Source organism: Fistularia commersonii, chromosome 18 (genome assembly GCF_037954325.1).
Source record: "Fistularia commersonii isolate RoL2024-O1a breed Wild chromosome 18, RoL_Fcom_v1.0, whole genome shotgun sequence".
Lineage (NCBI taxonomy): Eukaryota > Metazoa > Chordata > Actinopteri > Syngnathiformes > Fistulariidae > Fistularia > Fistularia commersonii.
Window position 1 is genome coordinate 10,078,464 of NC_141301.1, and position 23,965 is coordinate 10,102,428.

Below are 23,965 nucleotides of genomic sequence, written 5' to 3' on the forward strand. Positions count from 1 at the left end.
CATTGATGATTATAATAGTAATAATAAATGAAGGACATTTTAATGTATAAATGAATGAGTGGCAGATGTACACATCTGGACTGGATTCAGAATGCGGCAACACATCAGTATGCAAAACCATTGATTCTCATTCATCAAGAGACTAGTAAGGGATCGAGAGGAATGGATGAAATGAGAGAAATGGGGATAGCAGGAGTGTTTGGAACTAGAGTGAAATCAACATGTCGAATGGGGGATAGTGTTATACTTGGCCGACAGTTTTTGATAGGTTAGTTCAAAGTGGATACCAGATGGTGTTTTTGGAACAATCTTCCAATTTCACCCCATTTCCTGGATACAGTGCCAACATAAATTGTTTTTCCCTTTCTTAAAGCTCAATTTTCAGTCTCTCTGGGTCACTGTAGACAGCTGTTCTCAAGTAGGACCAGACAACTCCAGGAGTTGAAGGATGGGATTTTTTTTGTGGGCCATCTGCTTGTGTCTCATCGCTTTTGCAATGTGGGTATATTGTCATATGGCTGCGTGAGTGGAACTGTTTTCACGAAAAGAGATTTAGAAGATCACAAGGTGAAACATCATCGTTACAAAACAATAAATACTTGGAACACCTAGAAGAGAAATATTACTTTTCTCTTTCTACAAATATAAATACATGCTGTTCTGCATCATTTCTACATGCCCATAAGTTATGTTATTACTACAACTGGCACATCAAAATCACACACACTTAAAATACCAAGGTTCACAGCAAATAAAGTGTGATATTTAGAAATGCTGTCCGCGCATAACCTTGAGATGACAATAAATAATTTCAGCTCACAGCATCACAAGACCTTAATCTTATCTATATAAAGTTTCAGGGATTTAATACCCCTTTATCTCTTTTAAATTCCATTTAAGATGATTTTGCCATTATGTGCTTAGTTAAGCATAGAAAGCATGTCGCTGAGTGGGCTACCAAAAACAAATCCTTCTTGGAGTGCACATCTGCATGGTCTCTATTAATTAGTCACTGCAAATGGTGTTCATTTCACCCACATGGTTCTGCTTGTTTGCATTGCAAATACTCTGAGAATCTAGCTTTGCTCATCCCTCCGTTCCTTCATCTCCCGCTACGTGTTGGAAGGCATACTTCTTGAAAATATTTGAATTTATAATAATGTGCATGATGACTGGGCAAGAAATAAGAAGTATACCGTCAACAGAGATGCTGGGGCTGTTTATGCTGGGATATATTTTTATGATGTTATGATTACAAACCTGGTGCAATTTAATATATCTAAAGGGCAGTTGGAGTCAGCTATCCATCCAGAGTTGCATATTAGTTATGTTAACTTGAATGTATGTATAAGCAATACGGAAGTTATGTTATCTTAAAACCATTTTCATGTGAGCAACATCACCTGTGAAGAATTTGTTTAGATATGCAGATAACTTTGTGGATTTCTCTCTGGGGGTTGGCGAAGCGTCTCTCTGATATCTCTGTCCCTGTAGGACAGGCTTGTTTGCTTCATTATGAAAATAGAAAAAGATGTTCAAATGCACTCAAATATAAACCTTGAAATCCATTCGAAAGCGATGCCATTACGCAAAGTCCTAACAAAAATGAATGAATAACATCCGCGGCTTATCTAACGGAAAATCCCGGAGGCTGCTTTTGACTGGTTTGAACACTTTACCTGTCAGGTCAAATCGGGGTTTAAACAGCTCCTGTGGAGTAAACCCGGAGCAAAGCCTTTGGGGGAAAAGGGGGACTAGCTGAATCTTGAAAATTGTCCTCTGGTGTTACTTACTCTGATCTCAAACTGTGAAAATGATTTCAAGTAATTTAATAAAATAAAGAACACATTTTGGAATGCAAATTAGAAATCTGGTGCGCTCATTTTTCAGTGTTAAATGATACATTCAGAAGCAAGGGTGATGCTATGATGAGACCATTTATCATACACATCATTATACATGGTGACAAATCAGTTTTCGTGTGGGCGGACTTCTCTCTTTGGTTGACAAAAAAGAAAAAAAAAAAAGAAGAAAAATGTCGAGGACAAACTGCATGAGTTACAATCACTACCAACTGTTAGTCACTTTTAATCAAACGCCTGAGATGGCCTCATCATGCTGAGCCCACTCTTGCGATTACGTCTCTTGTGGTGTACATTGTGAGAAGAATCATGTTTTCAGTCAAAATAGCTCCTGAAATGGCACATTTGACTTTATATTAGTCACGATCATTGTAGATCAAGAGCCAGTGAGTGATGCAAAGTCCTTTTAAACTCTGAATGCTTCTTGATAAAAAAAAGAAGCATTCATTCAAATACTCTGACAATTGGACAACAGTGTTTTACACACTGCCTGTACTTTGACTAGTATTGAAAGTAATTGTGTGTGTTCCTATCGAAACACCTTATGGCATTATCAATGTAATGAAAAATGTTTTATGCAGTATGTAATGTGTCATGGCAGACAGGTAACTGGTCTAAAAGTCCATATCCAGACTGGAGAAATATATTTTTCAGTTGGCTCATTTGATTTGCTCCAAGTTCAAAATATGAATTCAAAACCTTTATCCACTTGCCTATAGCGAGGTAGGCAGCCCGATCAGAGCTTAATTTAAACCTGGCTATTGAAACCGTCCAAAATGTCATCGGTTTCACAAGCAAACGGTGCTCGAATATATATTTTAACATTTCTGACCCGCTGCAGTCTGACAAACACACAGAAAAACAACAGCTTTACTTTCAAAACATAACCACGTGTCAGAGTGTGGGTGGGAGCTACAGAAATGTAAAGCTGCATAGCTCTTACGTTGGATGTCAATGGTGACGCTGGTCTCCTTGCCGTTGGGAACTGCCTTGTTGGAGGCTCTGCAGATGATCTGCTGCCCTGTCTCGATATTGGATGGCGAGAGGTAGAGGGTGCTCACAGTGCTTTCTCGCCTCCCGTCTCGAAGCAGTGTCTGAAAAGACAGAAGTCACCGGGTAAAATGAAAATAAGAGAAAAAAAAAAATCTATTGCCCTGTCCTGCCTTGGAATTTGATTTTGATATACAAGTACATAAAATTATTGCATTGTACTTTACAATTGGATACCCTTTTTTCAATGCATTATCAACCTGTAGAAATTGCCATGAATGATAGGAAAACAAACAAACAAACAAACCAAAACATTAAGCTATGTTTATTCTATTTTTTTTTTTTTCCCTCAGGGAAGCATAGACAAATGCTCTGAACACTATAGCCAAAAGCAATACTCCTAGACTTATTGAAAAAAAAAAAAAGAAACAAGAAAAAAAATAGTGTTTGAACCTATTTTGTGTGTCTAGAGAGCTGTGCTCCAGTGCATGGCTTGTCATACTCCACAAAGAAAATCAATCTTCTTTTCAGCATCCATTCTCTGAGCCTTCCATTGCGGGAGCCATCTGGAATTGGTTGCTAGAGCTCAGCAGCTCTCACTTTTCCCTCAAATGCTCAGGGGACAGCCCTGTGAGTCCATGTTAACCAGTGCAGGACAAAACAAAGTCATTGACTCGAACAAACTGTGTGGGCAACGGGGCAACGGGTGGTCAACCACAAAGTCTAAATGCATTTGCCAGCCATCTCTTTAAGGGAGAATCACAGTTTTTCCAAGGTTTCTGAATAAAGTAATATTCTACAACAGCAGTGTACTTCAAATGCTTTCTCACTGAGGAAACCAAGCTTTATGGATAAGCTATGCTGAACAGAGGAAGCAAATAACAGACATGCTTTAATGCACTGCTATGCTGGGATTTGTTTCACAAGTACAGGGATTGTATTGCAGATATTTTACTTTGACGACTGCACCACACCACTGAATACGGACATATTCAGGTTTCACTTTATAATATTGGCTACTTGTTTTATTTCAAAATTTCAATGCACTTCAATTTAGAATAAAATATGAGTTATAAATTCAAAGCACAGAACTTAGCCAGGGCCATTAAACCTTTAAATAAAGCAGGGTATGTATCCACCAGTGGCTAGACGTGAGTCATCTGCTGAGTCAAACCATGGCTCAATGTCAATGAACAATTGCACAAAAGTGGTAATTACTGCTTCACAGCATTAATTCTCCAAAGTATTCTGCAGGCTGCCCATCTCAGAAGTGTTCCTTACAAAATACAGTTCAGACAATAATAAAGAATCAATTTTATTATCTAACCATTTTGTGATTCCTGTTTATCTTATCCTATGACTCTGAGTGCAGGATAAGTGGCAGACAATGGATGAATGGATGGATGTTTCTCTTAAAAAAAGAAGATTGACAAAATATATCTTACAAACATTCGATTCAATAAAGTATATAAGTTATTGCAAGTAACTAAAACAACAGTGAGTGGAAAGATTACAGATACATTCTGTGCTTGAGCTATTCAATTCTTTAGCTAAGTAATATTACTTTAGAAAATTTAGAGGTTGAGAAAATTGTGCCTTGCAGAGTTTTAAGCTATAAAGAAGTTGTCTGTGAAAGATTATCAGGCCAACTAATTAAAATAGCAGCTTAATTAAATGGATTATCAACTCAATTAAATTAAATTACATTTAGCCTCAAAACAGCTCTGTATTTATTTCAAACTTGTCTTCCACATGTACTTCAATGTGAGGGCTGCCGACCTGATGGAAATTCTTTATGAACCAAGAATTTCAAATTTTCTTATGTCATTACTATCAATCATTCACTCATTCATTATCTATACCGCTCATCCTGCAGTCAGCGCAGCCGGAGCCTATCACAACTGTCATTGGACAATGGACAGGGTTCACCCTGGACTGGTCGCCAGTCCATCACGGGGCCACATAGTGAGACAAAACCGTCCACGCTCTCATTCACACGCCTTGGTCGTCAATTAACCTACTGCTTATCGAACCAGGAACCGCCTTGTTGAGAGAGGCCAGCAACTAACCACTAAGCCACCCCTTTATATTATTATTGCTTTATTTTTCTTTTCTTTTCTGCTGTTGCCAGCCCTGACTTTTTGTTTAACAGATCAATCCCAAATAACTGTCAACATGGTAGTCAGGAAAAGCAATTCCACTACTTTAACTTTTACTGTACTTTCATATATTCCTCAGGATTGGAACTTGCCTGTCATATTTACTGCAATATCATTCATATGACATCATTCATGTTAGAGTTAGAGTATATGCTTAAACATCAGTCTTACCCAACGAACACAGTGTTAAAAAGATTTTCATGATATTGATTAATTATAAAATAATAGAGTTAGTTGTTGATATCTTGGGTTATCTTATTTAATTTTTTCTCAATAATAGATCATGGAATCAAAATTCAGGTAGAACATTAATGCCATGCATCAAATCCAAAACACAGACTGAAAGTCTTCACATTTGCAATTACATTGCATATTTGCTTATTTAATTTGAGTTGAAACTGCAAAATGTAGATGAAGGAAAGTTCAATTTTCCCAACATACATTTCCAGTGTTATAGTGTTATGATGATGTCTGAATCAAATACCTCAGTCTGAGGTATTTAAACTGCAAAATGTAGATGAAGGAAAGTTCAATTTTCCCAACATACATTTCCAGTGTTATAGTGTTATGATGATGTCTGAATCAAATACCTCAGTCTGAGGTATTTATCTGCATGAATCCTTCTATTTATACTTTATGTTGCAGTGGTACGTTAATTCGCTAATGAGCATTCTAGAAATCCAGTGATCGCTTTATGATAAAACCAACACCAATTTAAACTAGTTGCTTTCTCTTGAGGCACTGGGCAAGTAAATAGCTTTCGAAGAGTTCACATAAATGGGGTTTTGACGTCTATGGTGGGGAATTATCTCAAGGTCAGAACTGTCATTACATTATGGAATCATCAAGAAACCAATTTCTGTGAATCCTCCACCACATTTGCTGACATTAGACCCCTACATTTGAAGGACATGATAAGACCATCAGAGCGGATGATTATGGTTAAAAATGTCCTTCTACTGCTCTCTGGACCCTAAATAAGTGTCATTTTCTTTTCATTTAAACTATAGCTTTTTAATGGCTTGCAATAGAGATCAGAGAGAACAAGAATGGCTGTAGGCCATTCCTGTTCGAGAACAGGAATCAGTGCAGGCATTCCAACATCCATCAGCTACCAGCACAGAATAGCCTCATGTCTGCCTTCTCATTGTGAAAGTGTCACAGGAAGCATGCTCTCCGCCCACTATTAGCGAGCAACACCTCCAACAATCACTTTATTTAAATAAGCATTGTGCCATACCCGAGTCAAATCAATGGCATTTATCTGCTCCTTGAGAAAAAATCAATAATGGGCCAAGACAGGACAGGGAGTAAGTGACGGCTGGGGAAAGTGTTGGTGCTCTAAAGTGCCTTGTCTTTTAATACCGTTTATTTGAATGGAAATGAACATGACAGTATTGATGTCATTATTAGCCTTAGGGGATCATGTCAGTCAAGGCTCTATATGGTCAGGTGGTTGGACATCATCTTGGTGTGAAAAGTATTTCAAGTGAAACACTAGAAGATGGTTTGTCAGTGAAAATCAAAATGAAAAGGTTACAGCTAAATAAAGCTTGCAGTCTTTTAGATTCTAGCAGAAGAAGATGAATGACATCAGGACGCTGGAGAAAAAAAAATGCAGTCATCGATAATTCTCTGATCAAGCCATCTGCTTGTCTAAAGTGAAAGTGATACCGGTATGTGACAACCATGCTTTGTTTCTAGAATAACAGCCTGAATATTCAAAATATTTAATAATAATCAAAAAAAAGCTTTCCCAAAGCTAAACCTATGGGGAAGCTCGTGCATTTGTGGCATATTAAGCTTTAACTATTTGCAGAAAAACTAGATATGCAAATATGTGAAGTAACATGCGGTTTATTTCATATCCATAATAATTATTTCCAAAACATGCCAGAGAAAACATTGCAGTCCCCATGCAACCCAAAGCCCATTCGCTTTCGGTCTACAAACCTGGTATGACACCCACCTCTATGCTTACCTTGGAGTACATGGCCCCATTAAGGACCTCTCCATTACGAATCCAGATGATTGAGGCAGCTGGCTTAGCATTGTCAGCATGGCAGGTCAGATTGAGTGGGTCTCCAGCCCTTAAGCTCACCACTGGTCCTCCACTGATGACTGGGTCCTCAGGTGGAACTATTAAAATACACACAGACCCACGCGCCCAAATAGAAATGGGAGAGTTAATGAAAAGCTGGAAGACTTGTATATGTACAATATTGTGCTGCAAAGATGGAAAATATCAAGGCATCTCATTGAAATAATAATGGTTTGTAATGTTAATCTATAGTGTCTGTGAAACCATAACACTTACTGTAATAGACACTTGCTGTGTCTCTATCTAAAGTATGCAACATTAACTCAAAGATGCACCTTAGAATTAATACCTCCAGTAAACATATGGTGCATCCAGCCATTACAATCACTGATATCTTGAGTCTGTTGGCGAGTCTAATGAAGGGGATAATAACCAAGAATAATGATGGATGAATTACTGATTTAAAGTTTAAATAAACAAATAAATAAATAAATAAATAATAGAAGATACATCCACTAATCAGCCCAGTAAACCTATAGTCACACACATTAATGTTGTTTCATTCTTCCTGCTTTGATAATGTAGCAAGACAAAAAAAAAAAAAAAAAAAAACTCAAAAGTGCTATATATGCCGCTACATGTCACTGATCAAAGTGTTACTCATGTTTTACCCATGAGTTTTTCTTTCTTTTTTTTTTTTTTTTTTTTTTTTTAATAACGGAAACTGCAGTGAATTATTGATTGACCTGAGTGCTCATTACAATGCAGATCTGGGCCAAGACAAAATCAAAGGCTGCAGGCAGCTGCCATATTCCCCGAACAAAAGTGCTATTGAATTAAAATAAGGTTGTCATTGGAAAGATATATGCTGTCAAATACGCTGGAAAAAAATAATTAGGAAAATAATTGTAATTCCATGTGTTTCCTTTTTTTTTACAATTAATGACAAAAAAATAGAAAAAATAAATCCAGTTGTATTGCCTATAGAATTTTAGATACATTCTTTATTCCTCAATTTTCATTGTGACTGAGAATCTGCTTCCATAACACTGGCAATAAACCCAATCACAGAACGAACCCTGACATATTCATCTTCACTTCGGAAAAAAAAGCTGGAATCTTACATGTGGTTAATTGCAAGAATTTAAGTGTTTCAATAACTGTGCTTGATTCCTTGGTGTAATTTGTTTTGTCCAATACTTGGCTTTCTCTTTTCAGTAGTCATCAGTAGTCATCCGTGGCACTGTGTCAAGATGTCTGCGCTGATAATAAGCATACTTTGAATGTCTGGCATTTGAAGTTTGGCTGTTTGTAGAGAAAAGCAAGAAGATTGGTAGCCATCGTTGCTGCTTGCTTCACGCTGATGTCTCAAAATCACACTTCTATAAACAAGAAAAGGAATCTTTAGTCTACAAGTGCATTGGTTCGTAATGTGAAGGCTTGCATTTTCCTAATTTCCCTCTTTTTGTATGATGAGTGCTTATTTAGATGTTTAAAATTTACAAATTCTCTGTCAAACAGCTCTGAGGTAACAATCAATATCGTTGATTGTATCACAAAACAAAGAATTCTGACCTAACAACTTGATTATTTCTGCTACTTCAGAAACATTTCTCACTGACTGCTTCCAGATATGTTTTTTTGGTATGAGATGCAATGGTTGGCTCCCTTTCATCTATTCTTCATTAATATGTAGTGGGTTTGAAGAGCAGAAGGAATCTCAGGTCAGCATTAAAGGATCAGACAACATGCTGAGCTAATATGTGCAAATCATAAATCACCTTTACGAGAATGTCCTCAATTTCTTGCCCTTCATCCTAAATTGCAGATTGGGGGAGTTACTTTTGCGTCTTGTTCGGAGAACAGCATGTGGGCAGGGTGATAGGCTGGGAGCCTTTAGATAAGTCAATCTTTTGCTATTAGTAATAATCAAATGCGATAACTTATTTTATTTCTAAATGATCACAAAAAAAAAAAAAAAAGAAAGCTCGAAGGAAAGGTGCAGTGATTAACCGCAAGAGGGTCCCTGGTTAATTACTGTCAGGAAGCCTTCCGGTGTGGAGTTTGTATTTTCAGATGTATGTATGGATGAGAGGGTCAGCGTTCTATATTTGACCCTATGATGAACTGATGACCTGTCAAGGATGAACCCACTGTCTCTTATCCAATGACAGCAGCCCCCCTCTGTGGCCCAGAGTGCAGGATAAGCGGTATGAAAGATAATGAATGAATGAATGAATGAATGAATCCTTGACGAATTTTTCAGAAAGAGAGAAACACTATCCTTTTTGTACTCTTTCAAAAGGTATATTCCTCTGACATAAACATGTGTCCCATGACAACAAGGTCATGTAGGGTTCATGAATAATGACTGAGGTTATGGTCATGTATGCAGCTGAAGCCACAATATTTCTTCTTTCCCGTGAGCTATAGTCATGAGCGTTTGCTCGTACTTGAATTTTATTAATGTAACAGTTTAATTACCTTAATTACTTCTTTCATATATATATATATATATTTCTATTTGTAATGCTGCCTTCACAGCTGAATTACCCTGTTGTGGGATCAATAAAGCTTATCTTATCTTATCTTATCTTATCTTATCTTATCTTATCTTATCTTATCTTATCTTATCTTATCTTATCTTATCTTATCTTATCTTATCATTTACTTGTACCTGTCTGAGTTAACTTTGACAGAGGAGTTCAGTATTTTGGTTATCATGGCGCAACACAGAAGTTTGAAGGTCACAGGCAGGTCAGGGACTAAAGATAAATCTCAAAATATGCTTTTCTCTTTGCCAGTTGTCGGTTACAGGGGAGAACAAAAGGAGATTTCACCAGTATTCCTACTCCATTCTTTATAATAAATAAAACAATTCATTTAAAGAGATTGTTAGTGTTCTCTCTTTATCCAGATCTTTGTCTGATCCTTCTGTTTGCTATCTAGTCTAACTGTTGGAGTCTGAACCTGCACTTAAACCAGCTATCATCATTACAGGGCTGTTTTCAAACTCGGCAGTCCCTAATGGTTCTAAATTAGCTCTTTACTGCCGCCATTCAATGGACTTGGCATAGGTTGTGTGGTCAGTAGAACAGATTGATTGCTCCTCTTTAATTACATGGCTGACTTGCTGCAAACCTTGCTTCACTTGCCTGTTTCTTTCTTTTTTATTGGCTATAATAGTGTTACCCTTTTCAACAATTTCTAAAATTTGAATTGTCCATCATATATCTTAGATGGATGGATATTTCACTGTCTGTATAAAGCAGAGGGGATTGAAGATTTGGGACAAAAAGGTGGTTTGCCCTGTTCAACGGTATCAGTGGTGCCAGACGATTTGCCGTGGCAACCCGTGAAGGGAACAGCTGAAAGGAAAAGAAGAGGAGGACAAAAATGGTGTCAACTGAGCAGTGTTTTAGGGTTTCATGTGAGTGAACAGAGGGACAGCACATGGTAGATGTTTTGGAGAGAAGGTCAGAGAAGCCAGACTGAGATGGTTGGGTCATGTACGGAGGAGAGATTGTGAATCTATTGGTAGACGGATGCTGGAATTGGAGCTGCCAGGCAGAAGGTCAAGAGGAAAACCAAAGAGAAGATTTTTATGGATGTATCGAGAGAATATGAAGGTAGTTGGTGTGCGAGACGAGGATACAGACAATAGGTTTAGATGGAGAAGGTTGATTTGGTGTGGCGACCCTGAAGGGAAATGCTGAAAGGAAAAGATGAAGATGTGAGCGAACAGATATAATTATAGGCAGAGAACCATTTTTGTTTTCTTGTAGTCAAATGGTCAAACCCAGCGGTTGGCCTAACTCTGAGTAACATGTCTCACTTCAATGGGTAAATTTAAAGAAGCACAAATTGATAAAGAAACAAAGTTATCAGACAAACAGCATAGCAAAGTTGTGAACATGCAAACACACACATAATCAACTAACCAACAAAACAAACACAAAAATAAACACATTAATAAATAGGGCGACGGGATGACCAAGAGGTTAGCACTTCTAGCATCCTGCTTTGATTACGACCCTTTCAGTATGGAGTTTGCACCTAATGTCTTTCGTCTGGGTTCTCCGGTTTCCTCCCAAATTCCAAAAACATGCAACAGGTTCATTCAGGACCCTTAAACTCCCAAGATATGCAAATGAGAGGTTGAATGGTTGTTTGTCTTTATGATTTTGCCTTGTGATTGACTGTTGATGTATCCAGGGTGAACCCTGCTTAGGCACCAGCCCACCATTACCCTGAGTATAGGCTAAGCAGTATAGATTATGAATGAATGAGTAAATGAATGAATTAATAAATATGTAAATAAGCATGTTCATATTATGGGGTAAGCTGATAAATGGTGATTCAGTTGTCTGAGATGTCCCCTTCAGTCCGGTAACACCTGTTGTTGTGGAAGGTGGCCCTGCAAGGTTTTATAATCCAAACAGATACTGTAGGAGATTCGCCAATGGTAACCAGCAAAATTCTGCAGGCATCAGAGCTTTCCAGGAGCTCAGACAAGGAAGAAAAGCAATTTGGAGGGGAATGAATGAGAGACGGCTCCTCACAAGTAGAGGTGGAATGGGTGGGGGGGGGCTTGTAATGTGGAGCTGCTGTGGAGCTGCACTTCAGCAGACGTGTCTTGAACAACAATGAGCTTACTGACTGGTCTTTCTTTTGCAGAAGAAAACTCACATGGGCCTTCTGTCACCCTTTTGCGACAGCTTGCCAAGTTTCTGATATATAAATTACGTACAAACAAGAAGAAGTCACTGTCCCAAATCACAAGAACCCTTCACATGTTGTCATTCTACATCTGCTCAAATATTATGTACACGCAGAGGAGACCACTCATCCCCACCCTCGAACACACACTACCATTCGCATGCGCGCACACACACACACACACACACACACACTCACAAATCCCACCACACTGCCACGCACGTATGAACATAAACCATAAGGGTATGAGGTAGTTGTTTTTGACACTAGTCAGGACAACAACCAGGGGGAAAAAGAAAGAAGAAGTGGACAGCAACAAGTTTAAATCTAACGCTTGGGATAAATAAGGACCACGTCTTATAAAAAAACAAAAAAAAATAGATCTAATGAAACAATCTCATAAAGTAGCAGAACAGAATTGAAGGATACTCTGAGAAAGCGGGATAAAGAATGAGGAGATTTTAGCAACAACATGGAGCCTGTTTTGTCACATGGCAACCGTATAGAGGCTTGTAAGCCGCAGACCAGGGGGTTGTTTGACAATGCTGCTGACTGCCCGGCTGGAATGTGTCATACTTCTATGCATGCGTTTGAGTGTGGGAGGCTATATTAATGAATAAGTAAATAAATAAATATCATCATAATACGGTTCTGCTCCAAATGAAAAATATTTTTCTTTATTTTGTCTTGCGCTGATTGTTTTCTAAGAATAAGTACAGTTAACAGTTGACAGGAAGAAATCTGTAGAAAATTATTTGGATTACAGTCACTCTGCCATGCATGTACAATGTTGTTGATCGAAAGAGAAAATAAAGTTTGTTGAATATAATTCCTCCTCTCTCTGCTGTCTTTTTATTAGAAAAAAAAGGAAATGTATTTCTGTCTGTCAGCTTTAATAAGGCATGCATCTTCATGGCCACTCTGATATCACAGATATTGTCATGAAATTATATTATGCTTTGGACAAAGAACATAATTAGACAGTGCAAGTGAAAATTGAACACACACTTTCTGCTAGATTCATTACCTTGAATATATTTTTCATATCAGTCATATTCATGTTTGACACTGAAGAGGTGTATATATAGGTCTGTGTGTACATATTATGTACCAAGAGAATAGGAAACACATAGATAGATAGATAGATAGATAGATAGATAGATAGATAGATAGATAGATAGATAGATAGATAGATAGATAGATAGATAGATAGATAGATAGATAGACAGATGTGACATTTGTTGCGTAAAGAGTTGATTTAGGAAATTATTTTGGGAAGGTGACAATATGGGGGGTTCTGCCATGGCAGTCCTTTTCTTTTTTGTTTCGCAGTGTTGGACAGGACGTCAAGGTGAAACCTGGAGGCTCTGTTGTTGCATTGAACTCATCCTAGTGTGACCTAAGTTTGAAGAGCAGTATTTACCTATGCTTGCAAGTTTTTTGGCTTAAGGAGAATGCAGTTTACAAGAACATGCTACCCTGAGATCATATTGAGGCTGCGAAGGAGAGTGTGTAAAAGGACACAGAGACGTCTGGATTCATTAATACCGCGTCCACAAAACACGTCTCTTACAGAACAATGTTTTGTCGGAGAAGAACAGGAGAAGTGGTGGATCTGCAGCATCACTTCTTATTTTGGAATTACATTAAGTCATTTTTTTTAAATTTCTATGTCTTTCATTGAGACAATAGGGGAATCATACACAAATGTTTGTATCCGTCCACTGTTTTAATGGCTGTTGTGTGGATATGATGAGCACCTTATTCTTACGCACCAATTTTAAAATTGTTAAAACAATTAAAATTCAGCTCTGGATGAAATGCTATGCACAGGCTGCCTTCAGATCCAAATATATAAAATACTGATATAAAAAAATCCATATATATATATATATATATATAAAATAGTTTGATAGTTTTTAAACAGTTTTAAGCAGTTGTTCCAGGTGAGAATGGTCCTGTATTTAAGAATCTGTTCCAGATTAATATAATGATGCTATTGGCCACGCATCTCGCTTTAAGATGTGATACTGTGGTAAAGTTGTCAGCAATGGTAAATATGTATACTGGGTATATTGGACTTTCTGGCTTCCTCTATTTCAAGAAAAGGCTTCAATTCAAAGATTACCTTAACTGTTTTTTTTGACATTTTTGCAGCATTGTTCTGGATTATTAAGTCTCCAGATATAGAACATGGCGATTATGTGAAAGCACAAGAAAACATGAAAAAGGAAAGTCTTTTTTTTTTTTTCCATCAAGGCGAAAAATGTAACTTGGCACTCAAGTTCAGAAGCTACAATGCAGCTGAAATATTTTCAGTGTGAACTCACCCGAATCCACATGATACAATTCAATGGTTATCACTGGTTGGCAATTTCAGCAATTTAATTATGATATTGCTGTGAGTGAAGTTTATTAGCAGCATGCAGAGCAAGACTGACTTACTCAGGAGCTATTTAAATGTCTTATAAAGAATATATAAAGAAAGGAAATAACAAAGAGGATCTTATTTGATTGTTTATTTATCCTACCGTCCGTGTTCATCACCTATGCCAAAATGTCAGTTTGATCTTTTGGTAGATTAGTTGCTAAACCACTGAATGATTTAGTGTTGAGCAAAGGGAGACAACAACAACAAAACAAACTCTTTGATGGCTTTGTGTGCATGAACATGTTTGCTGTAGCAATGTCATCAGTCAAATGTGTATCAGAGAATCAGAATTGTCCTGTATTTAACAATCCCTGTCAGTTTGAATGATGATGTGTAGGAGTTTAACCCCTGCACTATGTTTGCAGCGTTCATTTCAGCGGAATGATAAAACAGGCTGTATTCCAGCACAAATATAAAGCTATAAATATGTTTGCAGAAAAGACTGTCCTCCAACAGTAGCAATACCACCAGGAGTGAAGATTTATAATATTTATATTTGTTTTAGCTATAAACTTCCTTGTCTACCTTATGTATACATTTGTCCATTTATAATTTTTATAAATTATTTTGTCATGTTGTGGACCTTGTGTTTGTTTGATATTAATATTATGGTCCCTAACTAGTAAAACAAAAAGGGTATTTGCTTTTTTTTTTTTCTTTTTGGCAATATCTTTTTTTTCAATAGGCTGTTCCCTGACAGCCAGAATGTCATTTAAGGAGCAAGTTTAATAAAAAAAAGTAAAAATCATAAAATACCCACCCCTTAGCCGTGATACAAATGATTTCATGTGCATGACTAAACATCTGTGTCTATTCTGTGCAAAAAAACAAATCAAGGGGGAGTGCTTAAGTGATGTGGCAGTTAGAAGACCTTGGGCTGATCAAGTATGCCCATGTGTACGGATGGATTTTGGTGTGGTTGTGTGTATTTGCGTTGTGCATGTAAGTGTGTGTGTGCATTTGTGTGTGTGAGTCCATTACTGTCTTCGAAGTTGACAGACAAACTGTAGTCATCGCTGGCAGGTAACTGACAGCTCAGAGTTTGCAGTGACACATGCCTTGCATATATTTCCTGCATTTCTTGTATGTACGTCATCCTGGAGTTCTTCTTGGTATTACATTCAGTAGTCAGCTCCCTTGTCAGAGGATTAAACACAGACCTCCTATATGAGCTCATGGAGAAGAATGATAAATATTTTAATCATCAATCAGCAAAACAAGCGATTAAAGATGTCTCCTCTCAAAATAAATATCATAATTTCCTGAGTTTTTTTTTTTTTTAATTTGGGTATTTTAAAACCCATCTGTTTTTTTTCAGCTTGAAATCATTTTAGCTGTTCCTACAAGGTTTTCCAACAAATCAAATACAATATTTGGCTGAATGGCTCAAAGACAATTATTTTTTTGTATCAATTGTACAAGCAGGCCGTCCTTTTGGCATAGAATAAAAATATTTGACTTGGAGAAATTTCAAGGATACATGGCAAAGACAACGTTCCAACAACATCTGAAAGTAAATATAGTCTAGCAGAAAAAAAAAAAAGAAGAAATTGCCAAATTGTAAGCATGCTCATGGCGAATTGTAGGTGACTTTTGCTTTCAGCCTGTCCTTGATGAAGATCAAATGAAAAGTTTCTGTAAGCAGTTCACCGAAACTGAAGTTTAACCATGTAAAGAACTTCAAAAAGGTTTTTGGTTGTCGGAAAGTTCAATAGCAACAGTCCTTGACAGAGCCTACCCTGATTTGTCCATATAGGCATCTTTTCCCCTTCCTCCCAGCCCTGCCACAAATGTTTGAGCTGGTGGTTCCTGTCCTATAAGCCAGAGATGCCCAAACTGAATGATAACCCAATAAAGTTTAATTAAGAACCAGTAACCTCTTAAGCTAACAGCAATAATGAAAGTATGTGTGTGTGTGTGTGTGTGTGAGAGTGTGTGTGTGTGAGTGTGTGTGTGTGTGTGTGTGTGTGAGTGTGAGTGTGAGTGTGAGAGAGAGAGAGAGCAGGGTGGATGTGTGAGAGGCTTAGGGGCAGAGAAAAAATTAAGGTCTGTCAAAAAATGAATACATTAATTTAAGTTAGTTCTACATGAATTTAAATTTTATTAATATTCACCACGCAACTACTATTTATGTTTCTGTTTACATCTACATAACAGAAATGTACATCTGCTGTACAATTACAAAATTAACCCAATCACTATTAATATACTTGTTTTCTAAGAAGTGTTTAGATAGAAGATGCAGTATGTGTCAAGCTGAATCAAGTATCAAAATACCAAGCCGTGAGGTATTACAAAACAATATTCGGACATCCTGAGAGGGAAACAAGCCATGTGATTCCTGGCTGGTAGCCCCATGGTATGTAGTCTCAAATGTTGTTTCGACTCACCGAGCACTGTGAGACGAGCAGGGCGGGATCTCATGGCGGCCTGGACGGCCTGGCACTCAAACACGGCGTCATCCATCAGCTCGACACGCTGGATTCGCAAATGATTTTCTCCTGAACCATGGTCGCCAATCACAGTGTAACGAGGATAGCCTGTGGCGAAAAACACATTAATTCATTTTAATCACCCTTAAAATCATAATTATGCTCATGTGCCAAATGCAAAGATGGAAATTTACCCTTTCAATGGTTTGCAAATAACCTAGCAACATCAAAAGTCTCAAGCACACACACAGAGTAATAGAGTACACTTTTGTGTGGTATTTCACACCATGTTTTATTTCTTTTTTTTTTTTTTTTTTTTTTTCTGACAATGCTGCAAAAGTTATCTCAACTAAAGAGCCGGCATGCTAAATACTACATTACTACTAGTGATAGTGCCTGCCGCATGGACAGACATTTTACTGCCGCTGTAAACAGAAACCCTTCTGAGTTTGCGTTGCTTCTGCATTAGTCTTTGAAATGATTTGTAGTTTAATAATGAAAGCGAGCAGAGCAATATCCAAGAGACCTGAACATTTTACACAACTCAAGCGAGATGGTTTTAAAGGTATCCCCCTTAACTAATATTGAAATGCATAGAGTGTGTGCTCTGGTGTATAGTGCGCCCCTCAGGAGAGGCAAATAAGCACAAAGAAGAATATATTTGACTGGGAAGATGGCTATTTTTTATGCGCTTGGAATTGCTTGTCCAAGAAGAGCCCTTTTTATTTTCTCCCAATCCATCTTTCTAATCACTGGGGATAGAGTATGTGGAATGAAAAGGGCATGTTCATAAGACATCATCCATTAATAAATAGAATAAATGAACCCTAAATACAATGTTAAAAGAAATTAAAACAAGGATAGCTTTTCCTTGTCGTTCCTCAAAATTACCGATGAACGTAGAAACAGGATGTTGGATGGTCTTGGAGAACAATGGGTGAATAAAAAAACTAAGCCTGTTTTCAAACTTTATGGTTTGTTTAGAAAAAAAAAAAAATCAACAACTCCTCCAGCTCACATCTAACAAATGTCTGGGAGAAAAATGTTTCTCAGTAAAAGCTCACCAAGGACTCTTCTTCGTTTTCTATCTAAATGTTTCACAATCTGGCCATATGTTTGGTTTCACTCAAAAGGGACACTTATACCAGCTTTCAAGTCCTTGAGTTTGTTTTTTACAAAAGAAAAAAAAAAAAAAAAACAGGTTGTATCCTCAAATTCTAATTAGTGACTAGTGCTTGGCTGAATCCAGTTGTCTTTAACAGAGCATGAAGTGGGCCTCATTTTATGCTTGTGGGGTGAGTTACAGCTTATTAAGCCACTCGCCGCATTTTACTCTCCCACATGTAGCCTATAATCTTAAGGGTTTGCATAGTGGGAGTACAAAGGACAAACAAACACAAAAACACAAACTGTGGCGGTATATCGAGGGATGATTGCGAACGATCAAGATCCACCAAATGATCCCTGTGTTTCAGAATGCCGTCGGTTTATATTTGAAGAAAATTGTTTCGCTGACCCGATCACAATTACAGGCTTGAATTAATATCACAGGCAAGTGAGAGGGGAAATGCTTATTTCATAGTAGGAACTGTACATAAAAGAGATCTCACACCATTATACGCGCAAGGTCACCTCGAAATCCATTCTTATCCGTTCATTTTTATGATCATTGGTGTAATTCAAAAGTGTTATACCAGCATGGATCACAAGGGTAATGGTCTTTGCGAGATCCTCCATGATCTGACCTGCAGTTGACTCCTGTCCATTTACAAAGCGAGCGAAACATGGACTTGATGAATATCTACATAAATATATACTGTATTTGTTTTGCTGCTCTTAATCCTAGTTTCAGTAATACTAATTCTGTTACATAAATACCAAACATTACGTTTTTTTATCCATGCCTCTGGCATACCAAAAATACGTTTCCTGCGAGAGTGTATGGCGTGATCCAGTTTCATCTCCGTACGTTATCTCCATCCAAAGCAAGGAGCATTTTTGCATGTATCGGTGCCAGATAAATGATTAAATAACACCACAGCCAAAATAAAACAAAGATCTTGTAATGCGTTTTTTCACCTCATAAGCAACTTGATCATGCATTTTGTCGACATCACAGTAACTGTACTTATGCGCCTAATGACTGATGTCCTCTGTACGTGTGAGGTGTAGGTATAAGGGACCATTGATCTCAGGTCTTAACATTCAAAGACACAATGTGATACCCAAACCAAACAATGTAAAAAAAGGCCCATTAAGGAGTAATGAATCCATTAAGGGGGAATGGATTTGTCTTGCGGCGAGATCAATTATGGATGTTAGTGTGTGTGTGTGTGTGTGTGTGTGCCTCAAACACTTGAGGCGTGGCCTAATGATTTATAGTGTTCAGCCATAGCATGTTTCTTACAATGTTACCACAAGGGGAAAGAAAGGCAAGTGCTGCTCAATTCGCTCTCTCGAGAAGTGAGTGTTACACATACTCCCTGTCGAAGGTCTGCTGTCAGCCGAGAGCGCTGAGCAATATAAAGCAAAGTGCACTGTAGTCACAAAACTTTATTTTATGACCCTCCTATATCCTAGGTAAATGTGCATTTGCTTTTCAGTATTCCACCGTGTTTGAACGAGGCAAATTGAATTATAGCTGGTTTGTCTGCCGTTACAAGTATCATATATAGAAGATCATGCATATTCATGGCATTGATCAGAACATTTCGAACTGCTGAGGGGATATTCTGTTTGTTCTAAATTAGAAAAGAAAAGCATGACACAAAGGGGAGTGAGAACGAAAATTCAGGGACCAATAAGAATCTGTGGCTTTTGTGCCGCTATTTCTTCTGCTGAATAGTAAAGATTACTCTCGCTTAATCACCGCTCCTGTGAATGGAAAGTGAATGGAAACAGGTCCCAGACGGATCATGTCATCGCAAAAGCAGCCTGTCTCTATGAATAGCCAAGCAGACCTATATTATGAAATGCTCCATGCAAAATTTGATTTGTTGCAGTTCAAATGTGGAGCTGCCACTTTTCTTTCATTGTAAAGCTTGCAGTGTACGTACCAGCGCTCTCATACTGGCTCTTGCATAGCAGAGTTTATGAAGGCACGGATGATAAAAAGAACAGCTGGGGAACACTTTATTAAAAAAAAAAAAAAGAAAAAGAAAAAAAAAGTGTCATCTGGCTCTATAAAAGGTGCTTAGACCGTATTGTTCTCTTCGTGATGCAGCTTCTCAAGACAGGCAGCTGTTAGACCTCGTGCAAAATCTCATGCATTTTTCAAACGATACACTCAGAAAAGGTCCCACCACCTGTAGCTCGAGCCCAATTGTTCATTAAAATGATATAAGAAGAATGGATTATAGAGGATAATCATTCTGCAGAAGTGCTCCTGAACTAATATTTTCTGTTGAACAAAAAAGTCAAGGTTTTAGGTTAGCTACGCTGAACTTTGGAGATGTTTGTAATTCTCTGATTTACTCATTGATGTATTGAGACTTTTTTTTTTCCTTATTTGGCCAATGAAAAGTTGAAAAATAAATTCTAATACTGGTCTGTCGGCTGTCAAAGAAATTGCTACTTTCTCAATTTTCCTGTAAGTTATTGTATGTGTACAACAAGTTCAATGCTTTCACTTGTCTCGCTTTACAAATATAGCCCAGAGACTGCCGTATGATTGTTTACTCCAACCTTCCAGACTCCCCTGGGCCTGACAAGAACCTGGAGAGGGAACAGTGGGACTTTACCGGGACTCTGTCAGCCATCAACGTTTAATCACCGCGGTGACAGGAAAGTCGTCTGACAATGGTAGCTAAGGGTCATGGGGGACACGACCTTTGGTCTTTAAGGAAAACAAAGGCTATCATTTATGGTCATTAAGGATCGGATGTTTTCAACATATAAGCTGTACCATGTTGTTTCCATTTGTCTGGAACTTCCTGAGGTTTGTCTGCAGTCACATCCAGTTACTATGTTTGTTTTTTTTTTTTTTATTAAACATCTCTTAAGAGCTTTTATTGCATAAAATCACTGATTTTACTCATTCACAAAAGTGTCTTTATCCAAAAAAAGGAAAAAAATAAAAGTAAAAAGAAAAAAAAAAAAAGCAATCAATGTTTAAAGCAGAGATGTGTTTTACAATTCAAAATAAAGCATTCAATAATGGGACATGGTGGGCTCCTAAATGACAGTGAAGTGGTAATTTTTGCTCCAAAGTAAAGACAATTAAATTGATTTTTTTCCTGATTTGAAGTGTAATTAGAGGAAGCCATCTTCTATAAACAGTTTGAAGTCTGAATCATAAGGGACAGCCACAGAGGCGTTGATTTCCCGTTTTAATAGATTTTTGTGCTTCTCTGCCAAACACGAAATGTAGGAGATCTAGGTCAGCCTTTATCATGAGGAGAGAAGGAATTGTTTTATTCTCTTTGATTACATTGATTGACATAACTATTGATGTTCTATAGTAAGTTAGTAAGTAAGATAAAGTGCCTTAAATATACATCTGTGAGGAGATATTGTTGAGTGTTGATCTGCGGGGGCCTCGGAATGACAAAAAGCAGCCATTGTAGTATGGCAGCTTTATTAGAGTAATTAGCAGTAATACATGTGACAACAAGCAAAAGACGGTTCCCATTTTCATGGGGATCTGATGTGACCTACCAGAGAGGTCCCGGCCAACTCCCAATGCCAAGCCATCTTTGATCCACAGGACAACGCCATGGTAACCGGGGATTGAGCACGGTAATGTTACAGGCTGGCCTGCCACCACCACCAGGTCTTGTGGCTGTTGGGAAAACATGGTCTCTCCTCCTAAAGAAAAAAAAAAGAAAAAGAAAGGTTACAAGGTTAGGACAGCATATTTTTATTCAAAAAAAATCTCCTTGAATGAGGTAGATACTGGTTCAGGCGTTGAATGAGAAAACACTAAATAAATAAATTAAAGAATGAGGGCAATCCAGCATATGTCTCTGCATATAAAATTTACTAAACCTTTTTCTCCAGCCCATTTTGAAGGAATTGTTTGGAGTGACATATAAATGTGACATGTTCTATTAATATTCATGATGCGGAGAGAAAAAAAAAACAAAAAAAACAAAAAAAAAAAAACGCTGTATATCCATCACAGGTGTCAGTGAAATGCCGGGAGTGGGGCACAGGCTAAGAGACAGCTCTTAGGCTTTAGTTTTGTTTATTTATGAACAACGTCATTGTACAGATGGGCTGGGCCTGCACACACCATGGAAGATAACGTGGTGTTTTCTGCCAGCAGTGTTTTAGTGGCAGACATTAAGTCAAGATCACATGCATTTCAACTGTGTGCCTCGTATTAGCGGGAGTCCATGGCTTTTAGGCAGACAGTTGTATATACTGAACTCCATTAACGTCAAAGGGTGCAAATGGGAAAGGGTACGATGACATCACAAGGGGAGGAGGTGAAAATTGTCTGTCAATTTCAGCTCCTGCATAAAAAAAACAGTGTCCTGTAGAAGTAAAGGGGGTAATAAAGTTTAATTTCCTTCTTCACACTTAACTGAGACAGTTTTTTTCTCCAGATATTTTCCCATGTTCTCATTCAGCTCATACTGTCAGAGTTATTCTCTTAACGGCTTAGTATCTGTCATTTCACCCTTTTTCAAATTTGCTCAGTATAAACACAAACTGGACTGCATACCTAATATTGTGCAAATAAAGACTCAAAGAAAGTAAGTACGTCCCGCACAAAAGAAAAAAAGGCAGAATGAACAGAGCGAGGGATGTGAAAACATGCCACATTACTACCGCAGTGCTTTAGAGGTATGCTTTTATTAGTATCAAAGTAAATTACTTATCAAATTGTAGACAGGGAAATGATTCTATTTGTTGTATTTTAAACCACATTACAGGGAACTGCCACAAAACAAGCTGATTTTAATTTAGCCAGAATATATCATTATAATCCACCTATATCGTATTTTGCACTGCAATCGTGGCTTTTATAGATGTTTTCTCATAGAATAATGTTCCGAGACAGCATACTTTCAGACTTCAATGCGCAATCCTGAACACTGAGGCACGCATCTACTAAAATGATGCCAAATGATGAGTCAAAATGATGATTTCAAAGCAGTCATCACACTCAAACCATGTATGTCAGACTCTCTCACGAGCCATGCTGACTAGGTGAGAGCACATTGCACCATATGTGCTGCCCTTCAAGGTTTGCTCAGCTCTCACCGTGTTCCCACATGAGGGGCTTATCTTGATTGTTCTGCTACCCAGTCAATACACAAACCCAGAGAGACCTACATATCTCTTGGCATGTTCTGGAAAAAAAGCTTTACAAACAACAGGGACTCTTGTATCAGTCATGACTGATATTATCTAGTTGTTCAGTCTGTACTCTAATTGATATATAGCCTACATCATCATTCCTGCCCTTTCCTCTCTGGACTCAAGTTTTATCAAGACAAAACAAGATTACATTATTTTTCAGATATAGTCTTCCCGTCATCCAGCTGCAAAAACCCATAGAGCACAGAAAATATCAACTTTACAGCTGTTAATTAGGCACTTTCACCCTTGCTTGACTGAAACCTTTATACAGACACACATATTGCTGGCATTTGGGAATGGCAGGTAATAATTCATCAACACCTTCTGTTTTAGTTTCCTATTTGTGACATATTTCCTTTAGTGAATGGACAGCTGACGTGGTCTCCTGTGTGTAAGTGTGTGTCTGTGTGAGTGAATGGGTGAATACAATCTAATGTGAAGCTCTCTGAAACCTCAGGTTTCAAGGTGCTCTATAAGTTTAGGCCATTTCAACAACACACACTTTTTAGCCCTACAGTATGTCAAAGACACATCTTCCATTGATCCTTTCATTCATCATCTACCGGTTTTACTGCAGTTAGGGTCACAGAGATGCTGGAGCCAATCTATCCCAGCTGGTACTGGGCAAGAGGTGGGTAGAGACAGATAACCATTCACTCACATCTGGACAATTTTTCCTGTTTATTACAATGTTTGCATATGTTGCATGTTCTTGGACTGTGGGAGGAAACCCAATAACCCGGAGGAAACCTTCATCAGAAACATGCAAACGCCACACAGAAAGGGCCACTGTGGGAATCGAACCGGGGGTCCTTTCGAAGCGCTAACAACTGCGCCAGCCTACCGTAACTGATGTTAAAAAGATAAATAATACAACAACAACAAGAACCAAAAAGTAATAATTACAAAAATGATAACACTATTACTAATACTAATACTGCTATTAATAATAATAATCGTCATCATCCTCCTCCTTCTCCATCTCAGCCTCCTTCTCCTTTTCTTCTTCCATCTCCTCCTCA

At 37.9% G+C, this 23,965-nt stretch overlaps 1 protein-coding gene across 8 annotated transcripts in view; it reads right to left on the reverse strand.

Annotated features, from left to right (window-relative positions):
* kirrel3b (kirre like nephrin family adhesion molecule 3b) overlaps positions 1 to 23,965 on the reverse strand; it is a 152,550-nt gene that overhangs the window by 30,695 nt on the left and 97,890 nt on the right. For 5 of the 8 annotated variants that reach the window (XM_086164876.1, XM_086164880.1, XM_086164879.1 and 2 more), the window contains exons 2-5: positions 21,291 to 21,440; positions 16,593 to 16,742; positions 6,981 to 7,150; positions 2,806 to 2,956 (exon numbers count right to left, since the gene is read on the reverse strand). In XM_086164876.1, the coding sequence (XP_086021002.1) occupies positions 2,806 to 2,956; positions 6,981 to 7,150; positions 16,593 to 16,742; positions 21,291 to 21,440 (621 nt within the window). The remainder of the gene's footprint in view (positions 1 to 2,805; positions 2,957 to 6,980; positions 7,151 to 16,592; positions 16,743 to 21,290; positions 21,441 to 23,965) is intronic. The other 3 variants (XM_086164881.1, XM_086164878.1, XM_086164875.1) reach the window with 1 other exon arrangement.